Here is a 19,858-nt window from a genome sequence, read left to right as displayed (position 1 = left end):
ATAGGACATAATAAAAATAGGACCGAACCTAAACAGTACGAGTCGGGGGATAAGGTTTTCGTCGCTAATAAGCAAATTAAAACTAAAGAGAAACAACGTTTCAGACTAGAGGAGGTCCAAGAGAATCGCGGAGTAACGATAAAAACTAAATCAGGGAAAATCATACACAAAGCAGACTTGAGGAATTGAAGAGCGCTTTACGACCCTCTCTTTAAAAAAAAAAAAAAACACACAAAACATTTTTTTTATTTTAACACTCTCATAAAACATTAAACGTAGAATAAGATATTATAAGTATGAATAGTATATACACAAGCTTTTCTTTCCTTCTCGATCAATGCCCTACAAGCCTCACAATCGTCGGTCTCACATCAGCCGCGCGCATATACAAATACGACGCACCCTTCGTACCCCTGCAACAAGGAGGAGTATGGCGCATCAACGGAATGTTCAAACTGGTACACGTCATCGACATATCAAGGATGATGCAGCTAGTAGACGAAACTAGCCGGGATGCGGCAACCCTGACGGATCAACGTATCAACACAATAACGAGGCATTACCTGGAGCAGGCAGCGGAAGGGATGAACAGAGTGATGAGGCCATCATCACGCAGAGCTCGAGCGGTAAACTGGCTGGGTTCAGCCTGGATATGGATAGCAGGATCACCGGATGCAGAGGACTGGAATGCGGTACTCAACTCGGAGAAGATGATCACCGAAAACGTTGACCAGCAAATTCGGATCAACACTCGACTCTTCGACGCAAACCATAAATCAATTCAACAACTGAATGATGTGGTAGCGAGAGTCAATGCGATAGACGGCGATCTCCACGCAGTTACAGCGACGCTACACAAGGCAATTATCCTGGCTGACCAAGTGGCGGAAATCACGAGGGCCTGCCAACTTGCCAAAACGGGAGTGACGAATTCGAACCTCCTGGATCATGAAGAAATTGAAACTATACTCACGGAAGTCAACGATCTCCCATACCAAAACGCTGTGGAGGCAGTGGAATTTTCCCGGCCAACCGTACTCTCCAATGGCACGACGTTACTATACATCCTAGCCCTGCCCAAAGTATCTAATAGGATATACGAACTTGTACGCTTGTATCCAACGGTATTAGGCGGAAGACAAATAGTGCTCGAGCACCAGAAGCTCGCACTAAACCGAGAAGAAACATATGCAGTAGTGGGCAGCTGTTCCTCCATCGGCAACATTACAGTCTGCCCAGAAGAGGATTTAATAGCTTTGGAGGAGAACTCATGCATTCCACGGCTCCTGAAGGGTGGCCATACATCCTGCTCATACCTTCGGAGCAACGAAGAGGTCGTGCAGTTAGTCAAGGATGGGACATTATTCCTCTCCAATTATAATGGATCGCTTGCAACACCCGAAAGAGACTACCAACTGGAAGGGACGTACATAGTCCAGTTCAACAACAAAGTCATCACAGTCCGGAACAAAAAATTCACCGCCTATTCCGCAAATCACCCTATGGCCTTACCACCAGTGCTGACCAACATTACGGTAACTGGCTATAGACCTTCCCTTGGTTACGTTGATGACGTCAACGCCCAAAACATGCAGGTGATGTCTGGCGTTTCACGAGGCGTAACCTTTTCCTATGTCTTGGAGGCTTCACTAACAGTAGTAGTCTTCTTGATCCTGTTCATCATCTGGAGGAAGCTGACCTCCACCGAAGGAATACCAACCACGAGGGTTATAACCGAAGACCTGGAAAACCCAAAGAGGACGTCGACAACAGCCCACATTTCTGTTAATTGATCTGCGGGACGCAGACTTTTAGAGGGGGAGGAGTTATCACCCGGCACATTCGAGCCCCTCCCTTTGCTCAGCATTATTCGCCCCCTACTACTACTACGCCCTGAACTCGACCCCAGACTCTTAAACCCGAATCCGCAGCATAAGCAATACTCGATATTCAAGTGTTGTGGGTTCAACTACACCCGGACATGTCGCAACAGTGCAACTATGCACGCTGACTAGAATGTTGCGGGAGAGCTGACACACACTCTGAGTGTTACGCTGACTCTTGACACCGGATAGCTGACTCTACACCCGCTGACACCACACACGCCGACACCACACACGCTGACACCACATATAGAGTTGGAGTGGGAGATCGGCCGATATCGAACGGACGATCGGAGGGTCACAACTCTGGGTTGCCAGTCTCCTCCGGACCGCAGAACCACGAAGCCGAATCCAAATATTCCTAAAATTACTTTCCAATTGTTACATTTAAACTACTATTTCCAATCACTAATTAAGGACTTGACGAATGAATTGTTAGCTTAAGACTTGAACAATAAATTGTATCAAACCATGAATATGAACGGACTTCTAATCATCAGGTGATCAATGGAAGGACACCTTAACTTATATATAATTAAATATAAAAAAATGATGAACTTTTTTATTAATTTCTCGTCCCATTTTCAATAAATTTGATGAATCACTGTTTACACGAGAGATTTACAAAGTAAATTGACAGGTTGAGCCCACAAAACTTCACATACACACATACATGCACAAAAGACTTTTTGAATTGTCGAACGCAAGCAAACGGTCCTACAATGAGCAGACCAAACGAAAACCGAAAAAAGTGTTTTTCGACTGAGCGTGAGCAAAATTTGTATACGAGCAACTCAATCGGTTGCTCTCAGACTTTTTGCTTAAAGTCTCAGTGACAAACACTTATTTTGAGAACGCACGAATCGGTTAACAGTTATTTGCAAGCTATGGTTTTGGGGCGTCCCACTCTTCTACTTCCTTGTAGATTCCATTTCAAAGCCATCCTGACAATGCTTCATTCTGAGTGCGTGACCGATCCATTTTCATTTTCGTCTCTTTATCCGCTGCTGGGTTCCCTCCTTTCTTTGGCCGGAATATAGCGCAGATTATCCTCAGCCACTTGTAATGTATGATTGCATCTCAACAACAGAATGGATTTTACGCACGCATAGAAGATACGTGTTTGCTAAGACTTGCTGTTCTTCTAGTTATTTTTCTGGATTCTTCAGATGCAGTTCAATTTACCAAATGCAAATCATGCTTTGCACAGTCGGCTCTCTACGTCTTTTCGATGAAAGTTATCCACATCATCGATTGATGTTGTCATTATGCAAAGCTATCGGCTAATCATGACATTTTAACAGCAGATGTTACTGCTGCCTTGGTTGGAATTGTTGATCCACCTCGTTCATTGAGAGTCTCACTGCTTTGGAACGGTTGTATACTTTGTTATACTTTGAACGGTTATACTTTGTAAGATAAGAGACAGTTGCCATCCAAGTCCTTAATGTGGCGAATAAAACTCCATTTGATCTCGCGTTTTGACCTTTCCACTTCTTTCATGATTCCGACGATTACCAGATCAAAAAGTAGCGACGATAGAGAGCCTTTCTTGACGCCAGTGTTCGTCATAAAACTGATCTTCCCATCCCATTGTCCCACTGCCAGATCCACAGCAGCGTACATTAGTCTCTCAATGTTGATTGGCATTCCCTTCCGTTCAAGCGCCCGTCAAATCGCTGCCCTGTTCTGAGGTCAAACCTCAGTAGGTAGGAGGATGGTACAAGGTAGAACAAAGATCGCCATTACACAGCTTTTTCGGTTATGCTTATATTTTTTTTCCTGATCAACTCCTGTTTGTCTTGAAATATACTTGATCCACCTCCTCCTATTCTAGTCCCTACATTGTAGCTAGTGTTCAGAATGGCATTTCCTCGCAAGTTGTTGCTACTCGCTTAGTTCGGTAGTTTGTCGAAGATTCCTCTCTTCAAAGCTGCTTAAAATAGTTTACTCTCCCAAATATTTTTGAAGTGAGAAAGCAATGACTTAGTGGAGAAGTCGCCTCCAGCCGCTTTATTATTTTTTAGTTTCCTGATTTCATCTCGTATTTCTCCGATTGAGGGAGGCGTGAAAAATATGCTGACTTTTGTAGTGGAGACAATGCTCCTGCTCTCTGCTCTACTTCTTTATCTTTTACGGTGTTGCTTCTATTGTCGCTCAGTAAAGATCGTATCTCTATCCTTTGCAGTTTACAAACCCACACTAATCGCTATCTTTAATCTCCCTTTTCCGTTTCCCTGGAACATTAGTTCAAGGTTAAAAAAAAAATATTAATAAATTAATTAATTAATAATCATGGAATTAGCTTGTCTGTGCATTGAAGTCTTGCAAAAAGACAGTCTCCTTATTCCAGTCTACTGGCTCTGTGAAAGCGTTGTACACGCCGGGTGTGTGCCGGGTGCTCGGATGCTATTTCACGTAGGTCTGGTCTCTACTTTTGCTGGACGATATTCAGGACGAAATGAGATCGTTCATGAGACAGACTAAAAGTGAATTCAAAGAGTTGATTAGCGGTTTTCGTAAAATCAGTGACCAACCCTGTGCACTCGATACACAGTTTAGTAGTCTTCAACTACTAAATGTGTCTCCAAAACGTAAGAAATCCGCTTTTAGGGATGTGCTTGTGGCGAATGATCTTCAGCCTACCCCGCTGATATTTATGCAGCCGCTTATTTCTCTGGCCAACCCAAGGGCCGCCAATAATTCAAACCCCCGTAACATTCACTAAACAGGGTAATCAACCGTCCGGACCCCCGGTACGTACTAATGCCGCAGTATTAGTTACGGCGGCACCAAAACCCTTGCAGATGATCCCACCACTTAAGGTCCGAAGTTTTTCCAAGTAGGTACACTTTTAAGAGTGATAGAACACTGCGAAGAGGATAAGGACTGTTATTTTCTGTAGGCTCAAAATTCGCTTCTGAAGAGGTAAAATCACAAGAGTTTGGTGCCATTGAATTTCTTTGTATGAAAATCATTTTGTCTGGTCAATATTTATGTGTTACGTGTTCTAACATACCACCTACCACGTCCGAACCGCCCACATACTGGCAACATTTGTCCGCGATTCTTTTCGTACAAAATTTATTACACCTTGAATGTACTTCTCGACGCTTACGTGCCGTGGAAATATCCGTCCGTTTCAACTAATCCACCTTGGTATACAAGGCACGTATTAAATTTAAAGAACGTCATGAGTAGACTTTTAAATAAACATAAATTATCTGGCTGTACAGTTATTTATTCAAGATACTTAGCAGCTGAGTCCAATTTCACCGTGCATAACGCAGAATGTTATAGGAGTTATATTGGTCGCTGCCGGATTCAGTTTACTAAGGATCCAAAGCTTTTTTATAACTTTGTAAACACTAAGCGCAAACATGTATCTTTAGCTCCTCTGCTTACATTTGAGAACGAACACTGATCAGGCAATGGCCGATCTCTATGCAAAGTTTTTTCAATCAACATATTCACCCAGCAGCAGTCCAGCTCAGCCTTATATTTACAATATCCAATTAGCCAACCTTATATTTTTCCCATCTTTCAATCAAAGTGGTGTGTTATCGGATCTTCTTAAGGTCAAGCCCGTGTATTCGCCAGGCCCTGATGGAGTACCAGGCTCTGTTCTGAAAAACTACGCCGAGGCTCTGTGCAAACCGCTCGTTAAACTCTTTAATCTATCGCTGGAAACTTCGATCTTTCCCCTTATGTGGAAGAAATCCTTCATTATTCCGCTGCATAAAAAAGGGAAAAAATCCAACGCTGCAAATTATAGAGGCATCTCTAAATTGTCAGCAATTCCAAAGCTTTTTGAAAAACTTATCACTCCACATTTGCAACACCTATGTATGTAGTTCAATAATAACTTCGTGCCAGCATGGCTTCATGAAGCGCCGCACCACCACTACCAACTTATTGGACCGAACATCTTTTATCACGGATGGCTTCTGGAATGGCTTACAAACAGACGTCATTTACACTGACTTCAGTAAAGCATTTGACTCTGTGAACCATTCGCTTCTTATAAGTAAACTCAGTCTTTTAGAATTCCCAACTGATCTTCTTATCTGGATTTCGAGCTACTTATCTGGGAGAACCTATCGTGTCTCCTTTAAAGATGTTACCTCGCGTTTAGACCGCGCCACATCTGGGGTGCCCCAAGGAAGCCATCTTGGACCTTTACTTTTTACACTGTTTATTAACGACTTGCCCCTTGCCTTAACTGATTCACTTGTACTTATATTCGCTGATGATTAAGCTTCCAATCTAGACTTTAATCAGATTTGGATAAATTTCAAAAAAGGTGTTTAACAAATAACCTAAAACTTAATGGATCGAAATGTAAACTCATGTCATTTTATCGATCTAGTCCTCACCAGGCCATGTACCTTCTCTATGGGAACGCCTTAGAACGATTAACTCAGGTTAACGATCTGGGTGTCCTATTAGATTTGAAACTTAAATTTACCAACAATATATCTACTATGGGTTATAAAGCTATGGGTGTGCTTGGTTTTATTAAAAGATGGTCAAAAGAATTTAATGACCCGTACATAACTAAAACGTTATATACATTACTGGTCCGTCCGATTCTTGAGTATGGATCGTGTCCATACTCGGAGTACACCAAGATTACATAGAATCTGAACAAAAAAACCTGACTTTCGCGCTTAGGAGATTTAATTGGGATGAAAAACTTCACCTCCCCTCGTATCATAGTAGACTTTTATTAATCAATTAACCATCATTAACAGTAGAACGATGCTGGGTGTCTTGTTTCTATATAATCTAATTTGTGGTAATGTAGGAAGCCAGCATTTACTAACACGCTTAAACTTTAACGTTGCTAGTAAAAGGACTAGAAATTATCGTCCTCTACTCCTTAGCCATAGTAGTTCGACATATGCCCAACACGATCCGTCCAGGGTATTTTGTTCGGACTACAATACACAGTGGTTGGGCTTGTATGGAGTCGCGGCCAAATAAAATTTTTAGTGGCGATATCGCAATGAAATTTTGTCTTGTTTTGAATTTTTTTCCAATACTAAATTAAATATCCGACCTACAAACGTTGGTTAAATTTTTATCCATTAAATAATCCCCATCCGTAATCCTCGCCAAAAGTTTTACGTTCCTTGGTATTAAGTTAAAGGAAGTCTCACTATTAACAAAACTACGATTAAGAAAATATTGAAGTTTACTCATATTTGTATAAAGAAAGAAAGATTTATTTAGTGTTTTAGATTTACAGTTTCGAATTTAAATTAAATTCTGTAGGCGTTGTTGAGATGAATTGCTTAAGCTTCTTTGCAAAAACATGCCAGCGTCCCAGTGCAAATTTTGTAGTGCAAATAGAAGAAACTGCTTTGCGAAAACTAGAGTATTGCAGACTTTAAACGCGGGAGCTGAATTCCAAGATAGAACCAACTACAGAGACATTACCAGATTATTAGTGATCGGATTATAAAACTCTTTTGATCATATTTTAACGATTGATAACATTCCTCCTGCTTTATTCACTGAAAAGTAATCATTAAATAACAGCTTATGGTCAAAAATGATACTAAGATTGTTTATTCAGAAAACATCAAGACTCGATTCCCATGCGCTACGAAACGATTAAAAACTTATATTTCTATAAGATAAGGAACAGAAGATTATTAGAATACCACAAAAATACTTGATCAAAAATACTGGTCGGGCCAAAAATTTTTATCCTGTATGCACATGCAAAATTATAAGATGGATATGATGCTATCACTAAGGAAAATATTCCTCAGCGTTAGAGAGGGACACACTGAGAAAAGAGTGAGAGACAACGTCTTCAAAACAATAGAAAATGCAAAGACAGTCGATAAAAGAAAAAAAAATCTCTCAGCAAAGGAAGGGAGCCACATATACACACATATATTCATACACACATTTTCCACATATTCTTGTGGTTCTAAATATTTTTAGGTTCGAATCCCAGCTCAGGGGAAGAATGTAAAATTAGTACAATGTAGTTTGTTTATGATATTTTTAAAATGTTTCTTTACATTTAAACTTAGTTTACAATTTGCGAAAACAAATTAATACATTGAAACATTAGTGTGGTGGGTTTCCAAAAATAGACAATGATTTTTTTTCAAAATGTCTTCCCAGGGATTTTTTGCAAAAAATTACCAAGGAGTTCTTTGCAAAGAATACCAAACACCTTTCCTAGGATTTCTTTGCAGGAATTCCTGGGGAAATTCCCTAACCAGTTCGGGAGAAAATTCCCCAGGTCACCGATGCCTAGGACATCGCATACAAACATTCCATCCTTAACGAATTTCATATACCAGCACTTGGGAATTCCTCATGTATGGTGAGCAGGTAATGGAGAGTTCCACAAGGAAGTCCTCAACACTGGTACTCTGCCAACACTGGCAGAGGATTTAAGGGGCCGTTCAAGTATTACGTGATACTTATTTCTGGTTTATTCACCTATATCTGTATATCAAACAGAACTAGAAAAAAGTATACCAAAAATTAATAACATACTAAATACTTTTTAAACATTTTTTTTATTGATTAAAAATAGGAATTAACCAAATCGTGTAATCGAACAAACGCTTGATTTCGAAATCGCTCCTCTTTAGTTTGATACAATTGATGTCCTTTGGAGTTAAAATAAAAGGGAAATATTTTTTTTTCTTTTAAAACAATTTTGTTCCCAAGTGTGAAATGCATATAATCTGCAACGGCAGCACTATAAGGATTCGTTGTAGGTAAATATGGCATACCTTTGACTTCGGCGTACCCATTTTTTGCTTTTTGCTTTTGAACAACATACAGATTTGTTTCATTTGCAATATTTTTGTAAGATCTTTGTTGCATTATACCAATAAAAAAGGCCTTGACTATATGTTGTACATTCGTAGAGCCTTCAATTTTTGCATATAAATCTTTTATTCCTATAACCTTACAAATTGTTTGTATGGCCCGGTGACATATTAAGCCATATCCATCAGGTTTTTGAAAACAATATATTTTGGTCTTCCCAAATGCAGTATAAAAGTCATGATATATTGTTCTATTTTCACACAGATTTATATTAATAAGCTTTTGACCTGCCCGATTCTTGGATTTTCGAAGAGCAGTTCTGACTTCGGGTGCTTTAGCTGTAGCAAATCCTGCCAATCCATTGCCATTTCCTGTTACCGACAATACAGAATATCTTCGTTTTCTTCCCATATTTCCTTTCATAATAAAGACAATTTTGTTCTCTAAAACGCGGGTATCAAACGAACTAAATTCTTCCTCGCCTACACTATCAGGCGGACCAATACTACGACCGGGCATTTTACTTCCAGACCATCCACGGTCTATTGGATTTAATTTCATTATCCTGAAGTTGCTCATTGAGTCACGCAATTTTATAATTCCGTTTACCTTATCATGGCTATCGGTCATTTTCTGAGAATGGACGAGTTCATATCCTCTTAAAACAGGAGAATTTAATCCAGGCCAGACACGACTGTTTCTTCCCATTCCAAGGCTTTGACCTTTGTTTAGGTCCTTTGCCACCTTTTTACCACTTCCTTTACCGCGACCTCTTTTTTTTCCAGCATTGCTTACGGCAGTGACTCCACGCCAAATATCTTCGGCAGGAACTAAAAAAGAAAAGCAAAATAAAAACATTACAATATTTTTTTATACTTTTCAAAAAATTGCAGTATACGTCCCAATTTATAATATCCCAAAAACAGAACTCAATAAAACAAATATCCTGACCTGAAAAATCACAACTCGCGTTGTTTTTTAATAACAAATTCGTCAAAAATCGTTGAAAAAACATTCAGTCAACTTGACGATTTAAAATCAAGAATAAATACAAATTAAGGAGCTTTTTAAGGTAAATTTGGTTTGTCTTAGCACTTAACAACTCTACATTTTTTCTCTACATTCTATTTTAGATTGATTTCTTAACATCTACACGAATAAAACTATATTTTTAAAATGCTTTTTAAAATTATATAATTTCCCATTTTTCCAACAACGCAGGGCAATGGCATGTCCAGATAGTTCCTAAAAAGATCGTTGTGGAACTCTAACTGTACTTTAATTATGCTTGAGGTTTAAAATCTTAAAGCATCTTTTCCTAGACCAGTTAGGCAAAATCATACAAAAGTTTTTACAGATTAGGAAATTCTGCCAAAATTCTTCATTTTCTATAAGCGTCCCTCGCCCAATAAGAACTGCCGAAAAGTCTGTCGCGATTGAAATTTTCTGTGAAAAGCAATGATAGGGACAGAGACCTTTTTTCTCTCTTGCGCACTCAGAAAATTTTTTTTTTTCCATGTACCTTATCTTAATTTTGGATTTATAGAAAAGCTCAACATGTTCAATTAACTAATAATGTTTGCAAACAATTCATGTTAAAGAAGAAAAGAAGGCCTATTAATAAAAACTTAATACAGTTAAATAGAAAAGCGTTTAATAAAGAAATGTCCAATCAAGAAATAGCAAATGAACCTAATTTTTGTTGCAATATATGCAGGATAGCATTGAGTAATCATCAAATTGAATTTTTGGTACCATTTAAATAAAGAACAAAGCCCCAAAAACTTTTCCTTAAATCCTAAATTAAAACTTGGTAAGAACTAAGATTTTTGGGGAAAAATCATACATAGAAGCACAAAAATAAATGTACCAGGTGTGTTTGTTGAAGTTTGCCGGTTTCACTCAGAGATGTCGCTGGCGATATGTATACATTGGAATAATTTCGCATCGATGTCATATTTTTCTTTGGACATTAAGCTTTGTAAATACAGAAGTTACATTCATCCAAAGTGATAGTGTCACAGTTGTTCATGTCAGTGAATATGTCCAGTTTTGTTCCAAATAAATCGCATTTGCGGCATTCGTTGCTTCTTTTATTTCATCAGAAGAAAAAAGCAGTTGAAGCTCATCGGTTGCTTGTAGATACTTATGGTGAATATGCTCCAGCGATTAGAACATGTGAGACGTGGTTTCGTCAATTCAAAAGTGGAGATTTCGATTGAACAGACAATGAACATCCTGGTGCGGCGAAAAAGTTCGAAGACGAGGAATTGCAGGCGTTAGTGGATGAAGACCCAACCCAATCGCAAGAACAATTGGCCCAAACACTCCATGTGACCCGAGGAGCAATTAGCCAACGTGTAAAAGCCATGGGAAAGATCCACAAGTATGGAAAATGCGTACCACACCAACCGAACGATAGACAAATGGAAAATCGAAAAACCACTTGTGAATTACTGCTTCAAAGATTCGAAAGGAAATCTTTTCTGCATCGAATTGTCACGGGGGACGAAAAATGGATTTATTTTGAAAACCCGAAGTGGAAAAAATTATGGCTTTCACCTGGTGAGGCCGGCCCATCGACTGCAAGGCCGAATCGCTTTGGCCGTAAGACAATGCTCTGTGTTTGGTGGGACCAGTGTGGTGTGGTGTACTTCGAGTTATTAAAACCTGGTGAAACAGTTAATAAGGATCGCTACCGACAACAAATTATCAATTTGAATAATGCGTTGATCGAAAAACGGCCGGAATGGGCCCGAAGACATGGCAAAGTTATCTTACAACATGACAACGCGCCGTCTCATACCGCTAAACTGGTGAAGGACACATTGAAAGAACTTGATTGGGAAATATTATCGCACCCGCCGTACTCTCCAGACCTCGCCCCGTCCGACTACCACCTTTTTGCATCGATGGGACACTCACTGGCAGAGCAGCGCTTCGCTTGAAGAAGTTTTTGAAGAAACTTTGAAGAAGTCGAAAAATGGCTCGTCGAATGGTTTGCCTCAAAAGAAAAAAAGTTTTTTTGGAATGGTATCCATAGTTTGCCTGAAAGATGGGCGAAATGTGTAGAATCCAATGGTCAATACTTTGAATAAAAAATTTTTCACATTCCCTTGAGAATTAAGTGTTTTCTTTATCGAAAAAACCGGCAAACTTCAACTAACACACCTGGTATAAAATCGGAGATTTTAACTTTGGATTAATATTCTAAAGATATGGTAACGTCTGGGTGCCATTATTGAATTTGAGTTGGTGTACATTAGGGCGGTTCGATTTGAAGGGGGTCAATTCTGATGTCCTTCGTTTTGACGTGTAAGAAAAATCCTGTTTTGACCCATTTGGAGTGCCCCAACCGAGTTCAAATGTATGAACGACCCCCACTAACTTTGAAAGGTCGACCCACCTATGCTAGTGGTACTCCGTACCCCCCTGAGACCTCCCGAGAAATTCCCTATGAATGCTATGAAAATGTAACTCAAAACCTGTTGCCCCGCCCACCGTTTTTTTTCCTTTTCATCCCTCGGGGGGTCCCAGGGGGGTACGCATTTCTATATTCTGATTGTATTTATATTGTTCGAATGTTCGTACTTCTTGCGGTGTTGTGCCATGGATATCTGATTCCATATTTTAATTATTATGTTAATTCCGCCAGTTGGTTCTAGTGTCAAGGGGTGTAAGGGGGTGTTCAGATATTTCAGGGCTTTGAAGATGGGTTATTAGCACAGGCGAGTGCTAATCTAAAGAGGCGATCTAAAGATAAGTCCGAAAGCGCTTTGGCACTTTATTGGGGCTTCCAGGGGAAACAGAACATGCTTTGTTCAATAGCCTTTCTTAATGAGTCTAATGGGAGTATGTTTGGCATTGTAGTCTCCGATCCCCAATTGATTTGTGGAAATCTAAGAAATGTCCTTTCAAGACTGTAAAGCGGGGGCAGTAAACGGAATCGATTGAAAGGTTTCTGTTACTTGGTTGCATTTGTATAGATGTGGCCTGCAATTAGTTTGTTGCAAGCCCTTGGTGAGATTGGGTTTAGATACGTTCTCTGATTAGGACTCCAGATCAGCTGTGGGCATCTTTTATATTGTGCAACGAGGAACTGTTCGCCATGTTCTGGTTTAAACAAGTGTTTGCATGGTCATTTTCAAGAAGGGAATTAATTCAATCATTCTTTGTTTAACCTTTTAAACATCTTTTGATCTTTTGGAAAAGGTTTATTGTTGCCCGCCGGGTTATTCTGCTTGTAATTGTAATGACCTAAAGCAAGACTGTGACCTTTGGCTTCCAGCAGTCACTGGATGCGTCTTGCTCTTCAGCGACGATTTTTCCACTTCGGTATCGCGGAGGAATATTTGGAGGTAAATTAATTCATTTGTAAATTTTAGTCTAAGCATAGCTCTGCGCAGCTTTCTCATTTTATTTGTGTTTCTTTTATTTTTTTTTTAATATAGATTCTCCATTCTTTAACACTTGTTACTAAGTCTCATTTATCGCTCTCTTTAAAGCTACCTTTTGTGATTCTTTGGCAATAATTAATAAATAATAGCTAATCATCACAGCTTACTACCCACTGCTGACTCTGAGAAAACGCTACACACGCTAAGTGTGCCGGGGTGACAGACTCAGTTTCGGATGCTATTTCACGCGCAGCCGCCAAATCTCTCTGCCCACCCCGAGGGTTAAACATGAAAAAATTCGGCTCCGAATATCTCAGTATAAACGAGCAATTGTCCGATATATTCTCTGAGGCATCGCTTAAGGTGATACCCTCGGACCTGGGGCATTATTAGTAACTGCGACACCAAAACCCTTTCAGATAATACCACCATAGCAACCCATTTTTGTTATCCGGCTTTCTTAGAAGAAATTAGAAAATTTCTTTTAATTTTTTCCATTAAAATCATATTGTCCACCACCACCACCATATATACCACGCCCCTCAAATGACATATTTCTGTAGCGCCAGTTAAGAAAAGTATTTTGAATGTTTTGATGCCCATCTATTAGTGCTGCCGGAAAGCAAATTTTGCGACGCCCCGTTTCGCCCCTAAAAATAATATCTTAATGTAGCGCCAGTTCCGAAGTTCCTTAAAATAAAAAATTATTCTAATGCCTTATTTATAACTACAATACAAAATTCAGACAAATCTAACAATTTTTTGAGAAGTTGTAGATTTTTTATTCTGATTCCACTACATACAATCATATAAAAAAAACCCCTTGACGAGGCAAAGTACCGGTGACGAACCTGCATGCGAAACCCAAAATATCTGATATAAATTTTAGTGACGAAAATATGCTATATAGGTGTAAAAAATTGCATATAAAAAATATTCTTGTTCGGCACGTGACTGATTTTTTTTTTTGTTTTTCTTGCACCCGTTCCGACTTATATACTGCCTGCAAAGGAAAGAATGGTGTGTGCCAAGTTTCAACTCAATAGCTTTAAAACTGAGAGACTAGTTTGCGCAGAAACGGACAGACGGACATGCTCATATCGACTCAGGAGGTGATCCTGATCAAGAATATATATACTTTATAGGGTCGGAGATGTCTCCTTCACTGCGTTGCACACTTTTGACCAAAATATATAATACCCTCTGCAAGGGTATAAAAACAAAGTTATGGCATATCCGATCAATCATATAATAAACATGTATTATATCTAAAATAAATGCGCAAAGATAAAAAATTAAAAAAAACAACGTTTTTCCAGTTTTTCTAGTTAAACCAATTGTTGAATTTAACAATTTATTTTGGGTGTGCGATATAAAATAATAAATATGTATTAGAAAAGTATTAACGGAGTTGGTTTGCCTGTTTTTTTTTTTTTAGCTTTTAATCCATGATTTGGCCCAAAAACGGTGGTGGCTGTAATTTAAGTAAAGCAGAGTTTTATTTATATGCATTATATGCTCAGTGGGGGCATATGCATATAAAGCTTTCTACTCGTAAAATTGTGCATTTGTAAGTCTTCTCATTAAGACATGAGACACTGAAGCACAAAGCAGAATTACATCCAAATTTGCCATCAAGCAACGAAGTTCGAGGTTAGCGGAGTGGAGAGCGTTGTTGTTTCTAACACGGAGGGCCTGGGTTCGAGTCCTAGTTGGGTCAATTTTTATGATTTACTTTTTAAGCCCTTTTTTAGTTGGATTTTATTTTCAAATAAATAAACTAAAATCTGAAAAGATATACTCCATATTTTTTAGGGTATTGACCAAATATATGCAGACTCCAAAAAGCAAAGTTGCCAATCAAATACACACACATGTATAAGTAAATGCAAGCTTCACAGGAGGCTGCACAAAATGGGTAGCTGCACTTACAGGACTATATCTTGAGGTAACGGATTTTGCCAGATATGAGCGATATATCAAAAGTTTCGTCATCTCAAAAGCTATCTCCACGTGCAATATAAAAAGGATCAATCGAGCAAATTTTGAAAAATAATTTTTTTTCTTAAAAAAAAAGTTTATTTTCAGTGTATTTTTTTTTTGTACTATATAGACGTTTGGTTTCAAAGAAAATGAAATAGATATTTAAAAAAAACCTTTCACCGGTGTAAAGATATTTTTAATATCTTTCTTAATTATAAAGTTATGAATTTTTTAATTAAAAAGTTTTTTTTAATTTTTTGACGTAAGCTTAAGGTATTTCAAAAAGTTGTAGAACAATAGTTGCTCATATGACAGTAACATTTTCCAATTTTTTCCAGGATTTTTAAGAAAAAAAAAAAGTGCAAACAGACAGTTCTTCTTGAAGAAGAAAAAAATCTAATTTTTCGAATAACTTCTGAATGAAATGTCGGATCGGGCCAATCGACGCGTATTTAGCTCTAGAATATATAAAACAAGAAAAGAAAGCTAACTTCGGGCGGAGTCGAAGTTGATATACCCTTGCAGTTCAGTCGCAGTCCGCTAGGTGGCGCCACGCATCTTATATTATTAGATATATAGAAGATCGTATATAGTCGGCCGATCCTTATGAAATTTGGCAAATCAGATTATTTTGTCCAAAATAGAATCTGTACCAAGTCCCATCTTTCTAACTTAAAAAACACCAAAGTTATGCCAATTCCGATCGTTCTATGACAGCTATAGGATATAGTCGGCCGATCCTTATGAAATTTTGTACATAAGATATGTTGATCAAATATAACATGTGTGGAAAGTCCCGACCCTCTATCTTAAAAAACAACGAAGTTATGGCATTTCCGATCAATCAGTTATATGGCAGCTATAGGATATAGTCGGCCGATCCCGGCCGTTCCGACTTATGTACTGCCTGCAACAGAAAGAAGGGTGTGTGCAAAGTTTCAACTCGATAGCTTTAAAACTGAGAGACTAGTTTGCGTAGAAACAGACAGACAGACAGACAGACAGACAGACGGACAGACGGACAGACGGACAGACGGACATGCTCATATCGACTCAGGAGGTGATCCTGATCAAGAATATATATACTTTATAGGGTCGGAGATGTCTCCTTCACTGCGTTGCACACTTTTGACCAAAATTATAATACCCTCTGCAAGGGTATAAATATTGTATCTGCGGACTAAAATGTGACCCCCAGCCCCACTTTAGTGATTACAAATTTTTTTACTTTCACCCTAATTTCTCCCAAACCTTTCGATTGATATATCATTCATTTAGATCGGTTGCCTACAGAAAATTTTTAATTCTTCGGCTATATACATATGTATAGAGTTTCCTCGCGCACGCCTAGGTATGCAGGTCGTCACCTCGTGGACTTCCCTCCACAGTGATACAATATACAACAAACATTTTTTTTGGGAATCTTTACATTGAAAGGTTAAAGTTTGGGTGGAGATATGAGTACCGGATATCATTAAGTTGGGCGGTAGCTCGACTATAGCCGGCTTTTCGTATTTTTTTTATATATGTATGTATGTACGTACATATGTATGTTTAGCCTAAAAAATTACAATTTCGGGAAGAATTGATTCAATTACATTTTGTTTGTCGTTGTCGTCTTTTCTTGTTTTAAGATACATACATATGTATGTACAATGCATTTGTTAGTATAAGTACTACTTAGCTTTTTTCTACTGTAATTTTGTTTTATCTATGTGATTTCATACTAATTATTTCTGTTTCACGAAACCCAAATTACTGAACAAATTTAATAAGAACATGCATTTTGTTTAATCGAAGTACATACTTGGTTGCAGACAGATCTTTTTCGCACGAATAGCGCCAATTCCTCTCTTCCCCTCCCCAATGAAAAAATTGGTTGTTTTTACATCCATATTGTATTTACAATTTTATATTTAAACAAATGAACATACATACATAGGTACTGTATATGGAACATATGTATGTACATACATTCCTGCTTTATATAACTTACGCTTGTTAAAAAAACTAGTGTTACGGAAACACAACAAGTATTGAATGCCGGCATTTTGTTTTACAGATAGTATTTGAGAATAATTCCAATTGCTTGAACTTCTTGCTTGACAAAGAATCCTCACATATCTTTGAAGCATTTTGCCGCCTTAAATAACTTTTTCTCAATTTCAAAGTACTTGATGTTAAGGTAACTTCACAATAAATATGAGTCTTGTAAAAATATATAAGTTAATTGATATATGTACGTAATCACATCATGCGGAACGAACTGTTCAAATGTGGAACACTAAGAGTATTTGTAACCACACATGAACGTGGTGTACCCGTAAAAGCCTAGTATTTATATCGAAAAATATATAATTTTATTCCTTTCAATGTAAACGAATTTTTGTAAGAGCCCTTAGATTATTTTCGTGTTACGGTCCCACTTCTAATCAGCGGTGTCTGTTTAAAATTAGAATAAATTTGAATACAAAAATTTTAAATTAAAAAATACATATGGTACAATGTTGAATACAAATTCCATGCAATTTTTCTCATCTTAGCGGCATGTACTATATTTGAGGAAAATGCACATTTACATATGTACTACTACTACATATGTATGTATATGCAGAAAGGAACGCTAAATGGCAGCTTTTAATTTTTATTTATTTGAATTTGTAATAAAAAAAAGCATATTTAATAATAGTTTGTTAAATAAAATTCATAAAAAAAAAATAAAAAAAAAAGCTTGAAACTTTTCTCTAATGATTTTAATTTTTTAATAATCATTTATCCTTTCATATATTTATAACATTAGAGATAGTATCATCATTTTGGGCAAAAGTGTCAGGACAGGATCACTTGGGTCATTGGTCTTCTTCTAAGATTAACGTTTCACCCAAACACAATCTCAAATGCACATCATATTTACAAAAACTGCTCTTCATGTGCTGATCTTTAAGATACAGAAAAGACTCTCAAACGAGAGGAATCTCGCGGCTCCTGCAGTAATCGCTGTACGGCACCAATAGCCTGGCTTCGTGCGTGCCTATCAGCCAGTGACCAGTAATTGTCTTTACCGCTAGACTACAGGTATGTCTGTTAAGGAAAATGAGCCTCTTGGACATTTTCTTAGAACCTCACATGTTTATGCGCGAGATTCTGCAGGTATGGAGATCATTTCATTTACTAAGGGCTGCCAAGGATATATATATAAGCATTAAGTTTCTTCGGGTTCATTAAATACTTTTGTCATTCTTTTAATAAAGCCAAAAACCCCCTTAGCTTTATTAACCTTTGAGGAGATCGGTGAAGTTAAGTTTTGAGTCTAATACAGGGTGGCAAACTCTCATTTTCCCTAACATGCGAGTATAGGGCAAAAATCGATCTCTCATTTGACCTCAAGCTTAAGAAAAAAAATGTTTAAGAAAAAAAATGTCACTGGGAATTTTTATTTATCTTCCCACTGCATACGTACAGACCACCTCCCGTCCAACCGACCGAGAGACGTTGCCGCGTAACGTACGGCTCGAATCTCGGAATTAGATCCGAGATAGTTTAATCGAAGAGTAGGTGAAAGATATCACGAGGAAGAGTGTTGCACAGATAAGGCTGTTAATATAAGCGATTTAATATTGTTAGTGGAGCAAGTGACAAGATGTGGTAAAGACCATTGTAGTCCGAACATAATACCCTGAACGGATCGTGTTGGGCATATGTCGAACTACAATGGCTGAGGAGTAGGGGACGAAAGTTTCTAGTCCTGCTACTAGGAACGTTAAAATTTACGCGTGTTAGTAGATGCTGGCTGTCGACATTACCATAAATGAAATTATATAGAAACATGACACCCAGTATCGTTCTACGGTTTGTTAATGATAGTAAGTTGATTAGTAAGAGTCTACTACGATAAGAGAGGAGGTAAAGATTTGCATCCCAATTAAGTCCCCTAAGAGCGGAAGTACATAGCCTGGTGGGGACTAAATCGGTAAAAAGACATGAGTTTACATTTCGATCCATTAAGCTTTAGGTTATTTGCTAAACACCAATTTTGAAGTTTATCCAAATCGGATTGAAGTCTAGACTGGGCGCTAGTGAATTTATACTGAAGGCATAGCTTAACGACTTAAGCGTACATAAGTACACGTGAATTAGTTAAGGCAAGGGGCAAGTCGTTAATAAACAGTGTAAAAAGAAGCGGTCCAAGATGGCTTCCTTGGGGCACCCCAAATGTTGCGCGGGCTAAATGCGACATCTTTAAAGAAGACACGTTGGGTTCTCCAAGATAAGTAGCTCGAAATCCAGATAAGAAGATCAGTTGGGAATCCCAAAAGACTGAGTTTACTTATAAGAAGCGAATGGTTAACAGAGTCAAATGCTTTACTGAAGTCAGTGTAAATGACGTCTGTTTGTAAGCCATTCCGGAACCCATCCGTGATAAAAGATGTTAGCTCCAATAAGTTGGTAGTGGTGGAGCGGCGCTTCATGAAGCCATGCTGGCACGAGGTTATTATTGAACTACATTGGTGTTGCAAATGTAGAGTGATAAGTTTTTCAAAAAGCTTTGGAAAAGCTGACAATTTAGAGATGCCTCTATAATTTGCAGCGTCGGATTTTTTCCCTTTTTTATGCAGCGGAATAATGAAGGATTCCTTCCACTTAAGGGGAAAGATCGAAGTTTCCAGCAATAGATTAAAGAGCTTAACGAGAGGTTTGCATAGAGCCTCGGCGCAGTTCTTCAGAACACAGCCTGGTACTCCATTGGGTCCTGGCGAATACACGGGCTTGACCTTAAGAAGATCCGAT

General features: G+C 38.3%; 1 protein-coding gene across 2 annotated transcripts; it reads right to left on the bottom strand.

The window, feature by feature from the left end:
• Positions 1-8,412: 8,412 nt before the first annotated feature.
• LOC26514498 (28S ribosomal protein S5, mitochondrial) lies at positions 8,413-17,766 on the bottom strand. Of its 2 annotated transcripts, none has more exons than XM_014904694.3 (2): positions 17,067-17,766; positions 8,413-9,520 (listed from the first exon to the last, which is right to left on the bottom strand). In XM_014904694.3, the coding sequence occupies exons 1-2, from the start codon at positions 17,203-17,205 to the stop codon at positions 8,439-8,441; spliced, it is 1,221 nt and encodes a 406-aa protein (XP_014760180.1). In that variant the 5' UTR covers positions 17,206-17,766; the 3' UTR covers positions 8,413-8,438. The 2 variants fall into 2 exon arrangements, with proteins under 2 accessions (XP_014760180.1, XP_032309991.1); XM_032454100.2 differs by lacking the exon at positions 17,067-17,766 and adding an exon at positions 16,878-17,056.
• Positions 17,767-19,858: the final 2,092 nt, after the last annotated feature.

This window comes from Drosophila ananassae, chromosome 2R, assembly GCF_017639315.1.
Source record: "Drosophila ananassae strain 14024-0371.13 chromosome 2R, ASM1763931v2, whole genome shotgun sequence".
Lineage (NCBI taxonomy): Eukaryota > Metazoa > Arthropoda > Insecta > Diptera > Drosophilidae > Drosophila > Drosophila ananassae.
This window is presented reverse-complemented; position numbering and strand designations above follow the sequence as displayed.

Bases quoted from the DNA above. Each gene is read 5' to 3' on its own strand.
- LOC26514498 (XM_014904694.3), bottom strand. From the start codon at position 17,205: ATGCTTCAAAGATATGTGAGGATTCTTTGTCAAGCAAGAAGTTCAAGC. The intron at 9,521-17,066 runs GTAAGTTATATA...TTTCTTTTTTAG, and splicing joins CACTAGTTTTTTTAACAAGC to TTCCTGCCGAAGATATTTGG.